Source organism: Musa acuminata, chromosome BXJ3-5 (genome assembly GCF_036884655.1).
Source record: "Musa acuminata AAA Group cultivar baxijiao chromosome BXJ3-5, Cavendish_Baxijiao_AAA, whole genome shotgun sequence".
NCBI classification, from domain to species: domain Eukaryota; kingdom Viridiplantae; phylum Streptophyta; class Magnoliopsida; order Zingiberales; family Musaceae; genus Musa; species Musa acuminata.
Window position 1 is genome coordinate 39,303,439 of NC_088353.1, and position 14,142 is coordinate 39,317,580.

At 36.7% G+C, this 14,142-nt stretch overlaps 1 protein-coding gene across 1 annotated transcript in view; it reads left to right on the forward strand.

The window, feature by feature from the left end:
- The window catches only part of LOC103985596 (structural maintenance of chromosomes protein 1), a 35,535-nt gene extending 21,989 nt beyond the window's left edge, over nt 1-13,546 (forward strand). The window contains exons 8-18 of the mRNA XM_009403343.3: nt 834-943; nt 1,025-1,132; nt 1,216-1,355; nt 6,305-6,394; nt 6,473-6,681; nt 9,805-9,974; nt 10,975-11,084; nt 11,286-11,665; nt 12,244-12,495; nt 12,926-13,153; nt 13,245-13,546. Coding sequence (XP_009401618.2) covers nt 834-943; nt 1,025-1,132; nt 1,216-1,355; nt 6,305-6,394; nt 6,473-6,681; nt 9,805-9,974; nt 10,975-11,084; nt 11,286-11,665; nt 12,244-12,495; nt 12,926-13,153; nt 13,245-13,293 — 1,846 coding nt within the window. The 3' untranslated portion in view covers nt 13,294-13,546. The remainder of the gene's footprint in view (nt 1-833; nt 944-1,024; nt 1,133-1,215; nt 1,356-6,304; nt 6,395-6,472; nt 6,682-9,804; nt 9,975-10,974; nt 11,085-11,285; nt 11,666-12,243; nt 12,496-12,925; nt 13,154-13,244) is intronic.
- Nucleotides 13,547-14,142: the final 596 nt, after the last annotated feature.

Genomic DNA, 14,142 nt, shown 5'->3' on the forward strand with positions numbered 1-14,142 from the left:
TTGTAAGCTAGTGATGAAAAAATATGGTTTATTTATGGCATAACAAGCTGTATATGCTTGGAAGTTTTGTTAACAACATGGCTATTAATATTTCTTACATCTTTTCAGTGGTCTTGCTTATTTGCCATCAATATTATTAAAGCCTGTTTCTAGTTCTGCAATTTCTATTTAATTTTTTAATGATGTGAATTATGCAAGTATAGTCATTTCTTTTTTTTGGGCTGTGGAATTTGACATCTTTCATCATGCCTTCTGTTTCTTATTTTGTTTTCCCTTCATATGTGAAACGAATAAATTCACCTTCTCTTAATTGGTGCAACTTCATAAGTTTCATTACTATGTTTCCCGTCTCTATCTTTTGTTGGCTGCCACATATCTATTTAAATTTTCTCTTCTGTTCTTTTATATCTTGTTTATTCTGTAAATTATCGGAGGTTCTGAGCATGCTATTCTGGCATCAGTGTTGACTGTTGATTACTAGATTTGTCTTTGACAAAGGATCAGTCATAATATTTCTTTATGCTCTCCACTTCATTGTGTGTTTGCATTTAATACATTTTCTTTTTAATATTTTGATCAATGGTTGAAAGAAGGGCTGACACATTACCATGTATCTTGCTTTTCATTTTTGAAGCTCTTCTGTTATGTCTGATTCTGATGATATTCATAAAATTTATTGTTGCATTATAATGATTCGCCAATCACATGGTTTAATTTATTTCATACTATGCATGTAAGCTAAGAGTATTATGTTGTACAAATGTTTAATTGAACTATAGTTTCTATTGATCATTGTGGCCTCTTTTCCTTTTCTTTTTTCTTAACATTTTCACATTTGATCGATCCTTGGAGAAAGCCATCATATACGCTGTGGCGAATACTCTTGTATGTGATAACCTTGATGAAGCTAAAATTTTAAGCTGGAGCGGAGAGAGGTACAAGGGTAAATGTCTCTTAACAATTGATTTTTATCCTATTTACCTTGTATTATGTGACCTCTTGATTGTCATATGATCCTATCTAGTGGTTACCGTTGATGGAATTCTCCTGACAAAATCTGGTACAATGACTGGTGGGTTAAGTGGTGGAATGGAAGCCAAGTCAAATAAGTGGGATGACAGTGCAATTGAAGGTATACATATACATTCTCTCTTTGTATCACTTGTTTTGATTTTGTTTTACTTTACTCCTACTGAATATTATTTTATTATGCAGCCCTTAAGAAAAGGAAAGATCAATTGGAATCAGAAATGGAAAGTCTTGGATCGCTAAGAATGTTACAAATAAAAGAGTCTGAAGCATCCGAAAAGATCACAGGGCTTGAAAGGAAAATTCACTATTCAAAAATTGAGGAGGTAATATAGTGAATAATAGACATATATCCTTCAAATAACATGCTGGACTAAAACAATGCCTGAGGTGAAGTGCCTTAAGTTTTTTTTTTTTTTTTGCAAAAAGGTAAGATATTGAATAACAGTAAGTATTTTACAAGTACAATTGACATGCTCTCCTACCTTAAGATATTCATTGAATTGCTTTAGTTTAGCTGACTGTTGAGCTGGTCTCTGTTTCATCTTATGTTGATTTAGTGGATTTGCTAATTTATAAATTGTGAACTGTATTTCTTGTTGTTGCAACACACTGCAGTTGCATACCTTCAGGATTTTGCTTCTAAGAACACTTGTGCTGGTTGTTTCCTTTTCTATTCATGTGCTGTTACAGCTTTCTGCTGCATGTACTATTTCCTGTTCTCCATTTTTCTTCTTGTCCCACCTTTTATTAAGACCTAAGCTGGATTCATAACATACTTGTTTTAGTCGTCCTGGGATTTTAGCTTAGCATAGAAACGGTCTCTAGACAAGCTTCATTTTGTTAATCATTACCAGTTAAATCATTTTTAGATTAGAGTTTGGTTTGTCAATAAGAATGCCTCTGAAGTATGCTGTAACAAGCCATAATATCCCAGCAATTTGGAGCTGACTACATGGATTTTATTTGCTCCATCCCTGTACAAAGCAATATCTTTAGTTAATTATAGCATGATAGAAACTTATATCATGGAGTCTATCTTATGTATGACTAGTAAGTTCGGCCATTATTAATGTCAAAATGTAAAAATTTAAAGTTGATTCCTCATGTAATCCTATATTAATAAGAAACTTACTAGATACACTTCTTATGGTTTTAACACTAATGATTGTACTATTATACATTCCTTTTATTACGGTTCTCCATTTCAACCGAACTAGTATGCATCGGTTTGGATGTGGATTGCCCCTTTTGGATGGCCTAAAGGCCGCAGTGATTTAAAAAGCGCTAGGCGCTAAAAGGCACCAAGGTTCCAAAACGCCCAAGGCACTAGGTGCTCATCTGAGCGAAACGAGACGTTAAAATATAAAAATATATAATACAATTAATAAATATAATTATTTAAATAAAAATATGATATTAAATTAAGAAAATCTTAAGTATAAAGTCACAATATCATATTAACAAAAATCTCAAAATTCAAACCAATAAATAAAGTTAGCAATATTAAAATCGAAATAATATATTATTAATCTAATAAATAAAAATAATGTTAACAGTATATTGTTAGTGTTAACAATATACTAAGTCGAGTGTGAGAAGAGATCGAGGTTGCTGACTGAGAGCAGCGGTAGCGGTGAGCAACGACAGTGGCAATGGCGAGCAGTTACAGTGGCAGCGAAGAGTAACGACAACGGAGAGAGGCAGGGCGGAGAGTAGCGATAGCAGAGAGTAGCGATAGCGGAGAGAGGCAGTGACAGCAGAAAGAAAATGTTGACGGCAGGAGTCGGGTTAGGGTTTGGGAAGTCGCGAGGGGTAGCGGAGAGGTTGATATCGGTGCTTTAGTTGGTTTGATTGAACCAATTAACGCAAATTATGACCAGTTGTATCATAGGGGCAAAACTACCTAGAGAATCTATCCTCAAAACTACTTGGAGGATTAGTAAATCTATCCTCAAAACTACTTGAATGATACCGCTCGTATCGGACGATATGTACCAGTCCGCCAATAGACCGATACGCGGACCGCCCACTACTAGGTGGTACCATTAATCTAGCCCCGTATCGGATGATACAGGGCTGTATCCGGCGGTAACGGTCAATATTTTGATCGTTATGGCCCAAAACAGGTGGGTAGCAGTTGATTTCAACCCTTGCCGCCCGCTACTGAGTAGTATCAGCCTGGTTGTTGGCGAAGGAGAAGTGGGAGAAGGCGCTCAAAGAAGAGGTAGAATCGGGAGAGCCTCGATGCTTCCCGATCCGGTGCCACCCTCCCTCGACGATCCCGATCTAGGAGGTAACAGAGAGGCGGCGGCTCGGCTTCTTCTTCGCCGCGTTCTTCGCAGAAGGCCGGAGACACTTGCGGCCTTCTCCACGTTCTTCGTCAAAGGCCGGAGACGTCTGCGACCTTCGACGTCTTCACCGAATGTCGCAGAAGAGGAGAAGACTGCGTTCTTCTCCTCGTCTGATGCGATAAGAAAAGGAAGCGACGTCACCGATGCAGCGTACGACGTCACCGATGCGACGCCACCGATGCAGTGTACGCCTCCTAAGTGTGTGGAATACAACAACCATCAACTCCTCACTATTAGTGATTGGACCTAAGAAGGGTAGTTTGGTTGCTTTATCTCCCAACAGTGTGATACGAAAAGTAAAGGTGACACAAACCTACTTGGAGGGATATGACTAAGGAAAGGAATGGTCAAATCTTTGAAGAACTCAAAATTTCAAGTTTTGTGATATATGGTTGGTGAAGCTTTGATCGGCTCATTCATGCTCTTTGCTTTAGCTAACTCACTAGTGCTCTTTTGAAATAATATCCTTGAGAGGCTTGAATGCAAAGGCAAAAACTTTCTTTTCCCATCTTTTGGAAGATTTACAAATTTTTGGAAAGTTCAACACAACTCGATATACCCACATCAAATCTAGAGTCAGTCACTAAGAAATTAAGATAATGTCAGTGGTTCAAAGTTTCGACTACTCAACAACATTGAGACACCAGTTGGGAGCTAAAAGGTGTGTTGTGTTCAAAGGAGGTTTGCAGATGCAACATTTGAGAAACCTACACTGAGGACGTCGAAAGAATAAGTGGAAGAGAATGTCTTGGACTGCTTGTGTAGGTCTTAATGCGTGAAGAATTGTCCATGTATTTTAGTTTGTTCCAACCATGTAACTCAAAGTCCACATGGTATTGATAATGTCCTTGTTCAAGTTCCAAGCCTCCTCGTTGTCCATTCTGTTTTTGAAAGTTTACAGTACTGTCTTTAAAACTCCATCATCTTGCTTTACTGGTTCGTTTACTATCTTTTTCCACTTTCATCATTTTTACTTATCTAATACTATCAGTTTATGTAGATTCGTCAATCCTTTACCATATATAACTTTACATTCCTTCCACATAAATATTTACCTTTCTGGCGAGAAAAAAAAGTTAAATATAATTGTGACTATTTTTATAAGTAATCAAATGAATGTATCTTTTCTTTAAGTGAATATTAACAATTAGATGGCCATACAAAGTAGCAAAATTTATTTCTCTTCTCATATCTAAAGCCCCTGATTGCTTGTTTAAGTTAACCATGCACTTTTTTTCATGATGATTCAAATACCTTTAATTATAAGTTTTTCAATTAAAGGTATTCCTTAAATAATTTTATCTAAATTTTCTAAAAGTTTTCTTTTGGTTTAATTATCCAATCTAATTTTAGGGACATGAGCACTTACATTATTTGAAATATCTTTGCTTAATGCAACTTTCCTGGCTATAATTTCTATCCCCAATCTGGGATTCTTGCCCACATTTCAATGTTTAATTTTTCAGTATATCAAATTTTAAATCTAAGACTATCAGTCGCTCTGGATTTTTTTCATACTCGCTCTGTGTCCTATTATTTATTATGTTAGTTTTTCTTGTAATCATTATATATATATATTCTTATTCCTTTTTAGAAAGTGTTCCTAATTCAAAGTTAATAACTTAATCTATCTTGAACCAACATCACATCTTTACTTGTATCGGTCCATGACAATGCGAAAACCCTTCGACTATTTTGTACCACTTCTAGGTGCTATTGTATTGGATAGCTTCTGGATGATTTTGTAGCCTACCCTTCACGATTCAAAGTACTTGTGTCATGAGGGTGCTCATGTTATTTTTGGGTGGCCACTTAGCCCTATAATGGAAGTGGTTAAGATCTATACTCAATGTCTCTGAAATGTACAGTGTGTGAAATCATTTATTGTACTGTGATTTTTTTTTTTAACCTTCCTAACTTGTCCTCTCTTTTAGCATTTGTTCCAAAGATTCAATAAGAAATGTTTGCTATATTTTGTTGACACTTTTAATCTTAATACATCTTTTGGATAATTGAATTTTTAATGTTTGATTTGAGAATTTAAGACTTTGGAAACAGTGGTATGTCATGAGCCCATTAGATTTGACAGGGTGTAACTGATTCCTCACCCTGCTAGTTGTTATGGAAGGTAGCAACAGTAGTCATGTCAGCTTTTATTCATTTTTGAGTTGTATCTTTTTAGACTGTTCGGTTACCAGACTCCTGGCATATTTGCCTGTGATATTAAGCCTGCAAGTGCTTGTATGTCTGTTATATGTTGTTCTTTTTCAGTCAGTGTATCTAGATATCCGGAGTTATGTTTATTTAAGCATGTTGTACTTTCTACATTTTCTGAAGCTAAAACAGATCAAAAGTTTTTGAAGAAAATAATCTTTGTCATCCTTTTCTCTTTGCTAGAATTTTCCGATCATTAAAATGTTTTGGCTAATATATCCAGTTATCGACTGAATCAATGGCCAGACATTTGTACCTTCTGATTGTTATATAAATTTTAGGCTTCACAATTTTGTTTAGATATTTGGCATACTTCTTCATTGACTCATTGGCTTATTTGTCCCTTGCTATGAAAATTACTCAAAGTAAAATTGCTAACCTTACCAACTTTTAGATTCTTACAAATTTAGGAAAAAGTTAGGGTCAGTACTAGTTTCATGGACAAGTCTATTTATTGACTTAGTTTTTGCCTTGGTTAGGAACTCAGCACTAACTTAAAACTTAAAAGTGCTGACATTAGATTGACGGTTGTAGAATATTCTCAAAAGATGAATTCAGAACACTTATGTGATGCTTTTTCTTTGCATAGAAATTAAAGTTCTTTGTTTTTACTTTGATTGATCATCCATATTCAACTATAATTGAATCTTTGCTGTTATCATAAAGTACAACATGCCTATAGTTTACATGAAAAAAATTGCATGCAGAAAAATATTCAGGAAAAGCTTTCAAAATTAAATGAAGAAAAGCTAAATATTCGAGAGGAGATTGGTCACCTTAAACCTGAGCTTCAGAAGGTGATTTTTAATCACATTATTTTCTTGATTGCAAATTAGGCACATTGTGTTTGATGGCTAGCTATCCTTTTTATGCAGTTGAAAAGTGTTATTGCTAAAAGAACTGAAGACATTCAAAAGCTTGAAAAAAGGATCAATGGGATTGTTGATCGAATTTACAAGGATTTCAGTGAATCTGTTGGAGTGAAGAACATTCGTGAGTATGAAGAAAGTCAGCTTAAAGCTGCTCAAGAAATGTATGAGAGAAAGCTGAGTTTAAGCAATCATATGTCAAAGTTGAAGTACCAGTGAGCATTCAACTCTTTATCTTTTCTTTGACCTATCTTTCATTTGAACTTGAAGTATTATTCTTGTATCAATCTTCTTTTTTAAAAAACTGGCCATAATCTACCTATCATGAAATTTTCATTTCACAAGTTTGTTGCTGCATCATTTAATTATGGAAGTTGATCTTGTTTATGAATTTCACCGACTTGGTATTAGTATATTGGTGCAATTTCTTGCTTTCTAGAAAGGTACAACCAGTAGCTTTTTGTGTCCTATTTGCTGTTTTCATATTTGACTAGCTTTAGCAGCTTTTCCTAAGAACTTCACAAGAAACTGTATTGCATTATTGTTAGTTATACATTACATTTGATCATTTTAGAGATTTACAAAAAAAATGCAATGGTCTAAATCATGATGTTGTTTTGTAATGGAGTGAACCCAACTTTGTATTGTTTATATTCCTCTTTCATTAGGTTGACTTGTGTCTAATTTTCATGTCACATTGTTTGCTGAAATTCTGAGAATTTGTGAATTATGTTATGGAGTGGATTGGACACGATCCGTGCTTGGGTCGAATCAATCAAGCCAATTTCTTACCGGCTTTAGTAGATGGGATCTAGATTTAGTCAAGATGCATATTTCTAACTGTTAATTCATTGTTTCTAACTTTTGCTACCATTGCCACAACCACCATCACTATTCTTGCAACACTACCATCTCTAGCATGATACTTCCACCACCATAGAAACCATGGTTTTGAATACCGATTTGTATCGGCGTACCGAGCAGAGCTCGGTACGGTACGTATCGGTATATACTATCGGCACGCTAGGGCGTACCGATGGTACACTCTAAAACCTTAAAAATACCTTCACCTATCACGTCAGGGCGTACTGATCGGTATGCCTCGGTAACGGTCGAAATCCAGGGTGATATTGGTCAGTATGCCTCGGTACCGATCAAAACACTAGTACTGCCTGGTAGAGGACAGTCCGTGTACCAGTATCCTCTCGGATCGGTACGTACCGCCCGTACATCGAAATTAAGAACCTTGATAGAAATTACTGTCCTTGCTAGTTGCTACCACGATTGTCATTCCGCCATCATTACCATTCGCTGCCACAAAACTCCACCATAAATGCAATTATCACCTCTACTATAGCACCACATTGCCTTGCCTCCACTGTTGCCATTGTCCCCACTTCTAATGTTACTATTGTCACCACCATTGCCTCCGTCACTGCCACCACCACCACCACCACCATCACCACCCTTTCACCATCTCCATTATTACTACCATGGTGCCACAACCTTTCTCACTTACATTATGTTGTCACCAGTGATTTAAAAAGGCGCTCGGGCGCTCGCCTAGGCGCTCGGGCGCTCGCCTAGGCGCTCGGGCGAGGCGAGGCGAGGCAAGGCTCGAGCGCCTCGCTTCACTTCCAGGCAGCGCGCTTCAAAGAGGCACTGCCTGGGCGCTCGTCCGAGCCCAAGCGCTGGGCGCTTCGGGCGAGCGCCTGGGTTAAACCAGGCGATCGAACCAGGATTTTAGGTCTGGTTCGGTCTCCGGTGTTTTAGTTGGTTCAATCGAACCAACTAAAATCGATATCAGCTGTCGCTGCCCAACCCTAACCCTGCTCGTTGCTGCTATCGCTCTCGCTGCTTGTTACCGCTGTCGCCGCTCTCGCTCCTGCTACCACTGCTCGCCGCTCCCGCTGCCGCTATCGTTGCCTCCTTACACTCCCGCTATCACTGTCTCCTGCCGCTTCCTCTTTTCTCAATCAGCATCCCCTTACACTTCTCTTCCTTCTTCTCCTTCTGTATACTGTTAACAATATACTAATAATAGTATTTGAATTTTGAAACTTTTTGTTAATGTGACATTATAATTTTGTATCTTAGATTTTCTTAATTTAATAGCATATTTTTATTTAAAGTTTTAAATAATTATATTTATTAATTATATTGTATATTTTTATATTTTAGCGTCTCGCTTCGCTCGGGTGAGTGCCTAGCGCCTCGGACGTTTTTGGACCTTAGCGCCTTTTGGCGCCTAGCGCTTTTTAAATCACTGGTTGTCACCGTTGCTGCTGTCTCCATTCACCATTACTACGACGGCCACCATTGTCTTTGCCGCCACCATAACAATCACCACTAGTTGAGGAGTGAGGAGAGAACAGAATCAGACTTTCCAATAGGACAAGACAAGTAAATATCTTAAATATGTTTCCTTCTTTAATTTCACATGGATTGATAAATAGAGATGAGCCAACGAAGATGGAAGCTGGAAAATTGTTTTATGAAGTTCATTAGAAGAATCTTATTGACTAGTTGTCATCTTCAATAAATAGTGGATCAGTCAATTGAACCAAGGGCTATATCATAGGATCGTCAATTTTAAAGTCTGGTAAATAAAGCTATTTCTCTTTATGGTGTGGGAATAATAATGGAGAATAAAAGAAATGTGGTTGTTGATAATAAGTATGCAATCATCCAATTGTGAAGCAGATGCTTGCTTCAAACATTTAGACAGCTGGAAGAAAACATTTGACTTGATATTGTGAACACTATTTTTTTATTCATTAAAGTAAAAGGTAATGAGCACAAAAGGTTTTGGAGTATTCAGTTTGACAAGTGCTATGTGTTGTCTTGACATGAATAATTTTTGTGAACCAGTTGAATCGTGTGCAGTCTTGGGATACCTTACCTTGCAATTTATTACTGCAAACCTAAAGTGGGAACTAGCTGGTCAGGAGTTCTCAGTTGGAGTTTCTTGCAAGTTATCTTTACACACCAACAACTGGAACATGTAAATTGCTTTTCAGGCTATAATTTTATAGCTAATGAATTGTCAACGACTACTTCATACTGGAAAAAACTAATAAATTCCTATTAGTTGTTTCAGATCTGCATGTTTTTTAATTAAATTTTCATGTTACTGTATCAACAAACCAACTGTATCAACCAATCCTGTGGATAATGGTTTGTGCATTTATCACAAGGTACTGTCTTGAGTTTTCTAAACAATTGATGAATTTTAACTAAAGGCTGGTTATCCATTTAGATTAAATGTCAAGATGTTTTCCAGTTTATGAATATATGCAGCAAGCGTTGATGCATAAATTGCTTTAATTCTATTGTAGGCTAGAGTATGAACAAAAGCGGGACATGAATACACCAATTTCAAAGCTGGAATCGTCTATTGATTCTTTGAGGGAAGAGTTGAAAAATGTTAAACAGAAAGAGTATGATGTGGAGCACACAGCAGCAGAAATTTTAGACCAGATGAAAAAAATAGAACAAAAAGCTGATGGTACTCATATTATATGCTTTGTTTCTATCCACATGGATTTCCAAACTTGTCAAGCTCTTTAGTTGCTGCTTTAGTGTATCCACCTAGTAGTTAAAGAGTAATTTGTGTTTCCCCCAAAATATATTGTGCTGCTGGTTTATGAATTTACTTGTCAACTTTTTCTTATTTATGAGCTCATTGATTGTATTATTGATTTTATCATTTAAGTTAAGTGAATTCAGAATGAAACATGACTCAGGTGATAAGTGTTCATCTTTTAAGTTAATTTCAGTAAATGGGCAGCATAATCCAGGTTCCATATTTCTAGATATTGTTTAGGAAGCTTGTTTCATAGTTCCATTGTTGGTGCAACAGTAAATTTACTTCATTTTAACCTGGGCATCATGTTTGAGATTCTGGAGAGGACCTCTTGTGATGCGTGGTTAGGGCTTAATAGTCTGATTCTCTTCTAGACCTGGGGTGGAGAGAGTTAAGGATGTTGGGTGCAGCTAGCAATCTTCTTGTTATGCTCAGTATTTAGAGAGAGAGAGCTGGAGTCTAAACCAAGCATACTGGTGAGCAAGCATCATGCTGGCAAGTCAAGCATGCCCTTGTGCTGTGCAACTGGAAACATTGATGATAAGAAGATCTGCTTTTTAAATTATTGAAAATTTTGGTGGATGTTGAACGATATTTACGTATATGAGTGCAACTTACAGAAGCTACAGAAACTAGATCAGATGCATGCTGTTCCATATTCCAAACAGACGGTTATAATTGAAATTCTAAGATGGAGAATATTGCAATTACAAGCTCATCATTAACATTTGATCTATTATTATGGTTTTTGGATCAAGTGCAAATTCTGAAGTGTTCACTTGAAAAGCTGACTGTTTCTACTTTAAATACTTCTATGCTTGACAATGTAACATGGACGTAGGCTTGATTATTTAATTATTGTCAATTTGCTATTTAAACTTGGTTTTATGCCCTAACATTTAGTGACTTATCTGCTATCTAGATTGGAAGGCTAAGTCAGATGAGTGTGAGAAGGTCATCGACGAACTAAAGAAGAAGAGTGATAGTTTCAAAGGGACAATTGGGAAGCTGCAGCGAGTCATTAATTCTAAGGTCAGTGTTATTGGATGTGACATTTTTTTTTCCTTCATGGTTTTTGGTGGTTTTGCTGTAGGGATTTTGCTCAATAATGATTTCAATTTGTTATGAAGAAATCAGATTTTCATTTCGCTGCAATACATTGATGATTGAAAAGTAAAATTGTGCTTAAGTTCAATTTTCCATTCATATCAAGAATCTGATCTTTTACAACAGGAGGCACAGCTTGAACAGCTTAGATCAAATAAGCAGGAGGTGCTTGATAAGTGTGAGCTTGAGCAATTGAAGCTTCCAACAGTTGATGATCCAATGCAAACTGGAACTTCTAGTGTATTGCCAGTCTTTGACTACACTCAACTGAGCAGAATGTATTTGCAGGAGATGAGACCTTCTGAGAGAGAAAAACTTGGGCTAGATTTCAAACAAAAGATGGATAATCTTATGGTTGAAATAGAAAGAACAGCTCCTAACTTAAAAGCACTTGATCAATATGAAGCCTTGCAGGGGAAGGAAAAGGAAGTTGTTGAAAAATTTGAAGCAGCTAGAAAAGAAGAGAAAGAAATAACTGACAGATATAATTCTGTCAAACAGAAAAGGTACTGTTATACAGGAATTGTATGCCATCCTTTTATATTTTGGATTGTTCAAAGTATCCTATTTTTGTTGTTTATTCAGTGATCTTCTGAAAATATTGTTAAGTTGCTAAAAAGTTTGTCTCGAATGTAATTGAACAACAAGGAAAAGATAAACTTGAATGTTTGAAACAAAGCCAGTGCATAAAGAACTAATAGAAATTTGTTGAAGAGAGAACTACTGTATATTAATTGCCAAAACATGGTCAACTTAGTACTAGTCTCCACAACCATCTGGAAGTATTAGTTTTTGGATCTTTTTCTTTTGTGTTATGTTGTCAAAATTCTCTTTTTTCTTTTTTGAAAAATTTGTAGTTGGTGCTTAAAGCATTCAGGGGGGTAATTTAAACCATGTGTGTATTCTAGAAACATAAATTTCATACTGCCTGAATGTTAGAGCATTTTTCCCAGTCATCATTTTCGTTACAATATCTTGTGCTTCTTTGGATACTATTATTGTACATATTACAAGTTTGCTTCCAGACTTGTTAACCATATTTTATTAACGTGCTGTGCTTTAAATCTGTTGTGAAAATTTTCAGGTATGAGCTTTTCATGGAAGCCTTTGATCATATTTCTAAGGGTATAGACAAAATTTACAAGCAATTAACAAAGAGTCAAACACATCCACTTGGGGGGACAGCATATCTGAATCTTGAAAATGAGGACGAGCCTTTTTTGCATGGAATCAAATACACAGCCATGCCTCCTACCAAACGGTTCAGGGATATGGAGCAGTTATCAGGTGGGGAGAAAACTGTGGCAGCACTTGCCTTGCTATTTGCAATTCACAGGTACTTTCTGTGGGGAACTTCTCTTTGGTTTGTTGTATAGTAATTTTATGCCCTATTTTGGCCACCACCTGATTCTAGTTTCTCCTTTCAGTGGAATATGTTTTGATTTTTGCTAAATAACCACTTTCTTCGTGAACTTCTCCAATACTCGTGCTTAAGCCATCTGAAAATGTGATTCCACATGTGAAAATTTTCCATGCTGTTTAATTATAATTTGAAATGCCATTTGAATTATAGTCACTATGTGGCTTTCTTTGGGAGTCTTTATCTGATTATGGCAATCTGCATGGACCTATCTTTATTTGGCCTGAGGACCCAGATATTTGAAGATGTTTTTACCTGTAGTTTACCTTAAATAAGGCATGCTATTCAAGCCATAGTGAAGCAGATCTTTTCCATCTGAACATTTGTTCTTTTGTTACTGCTTCAGTTACAAGCCATCTCCATTCTTCATTCTGGATGAAGTTGACGCAGCGTTAGATAACTTGAATGTTGCCAAGGTTGCTGGGTTCATTAGGTCAAAATCATGCGATGGTGCTCGAGGCAGCCAAGATGGTGACGGAGGATGTGGTTTCCAAAGTATCGTGATATCACTCAAGGACAGCTTCTATGACAAAGCTGAGGCATTAGTCGGAGTGTATAGAGACTCCGAAAGAAGGTGATGCTAGTCTTTCTTGCAGGATATCCCTTACGAGAATGATTTTAGTATTTTACGTCTGACTCATAATCTTAGTACTGTATGATTGCAGCTGTTCGAGAACATTGACGTTTGATTTAACCAAGTATAGGGAGTCATGAAGCCATGTCATGAGATTATGTTGAGCTCGTAAACAACTAAATCAAGTGTCTTGACTGATCCAGGACAAGCGATCAGCTGCTGTAAAGTATTTTATCGTGTAGATTACGACACTTGGAAAATTTGCTCTTTTCTTGAAATGTGTTTAAATATCCACTGTAGGAAAAATAGTTGTAGTGGTTGTGAAATAACTGTATCAGAATGATGACTGACATTTAACTGTTGGTTCATAGTGGGACATCAGGCCCTTGAACATTGCATAGCTCTTATAGATTGTGGCAAGTACAGAATTATCTATTTGCTTCAAATTTGCAGTCCATGTAGGAACAATTTGTGGGATGTTTGATCTGCTACCGTGCTCCCATTTTAGTTGTTTCCAAGAGTCTGCAGAAAAGATACCGCGGCTCCCATTTTATGCAACTAAAAATGGGGAACAAAAGATGTACGATGAAAGTTGTACCGAGGATTCAGACGTTTGTGGTGACCGCTGGTATTGTGCTCAACAAGTTTGATCTGCTACCGTGCAGATCAATGTCTTGATCTTTTGGACTAATAAGCGTTGGATAAAATGTCAGCTTATTTGTATTATATTCGGTGTCATTATATTTCAGTAAAATTGGTACTCCAATAAGTTGGTGTTTTAGTCATCAATGAGTATGCCGTTCTTGCTTGCAATTGTATCATCATGATAATGCTTGTGATAGTCTTCGAAACAATATTCTTAGCAATGTACAACTTGCGGAATGTAATTTCCGCAGCCAAAGATGGGGGTCCTCTTTGCGTAGGTAATGCTTATAATTGGATGGCACCAAGCTACTCATGTTGAACATGGATCGACGTACACAATATCT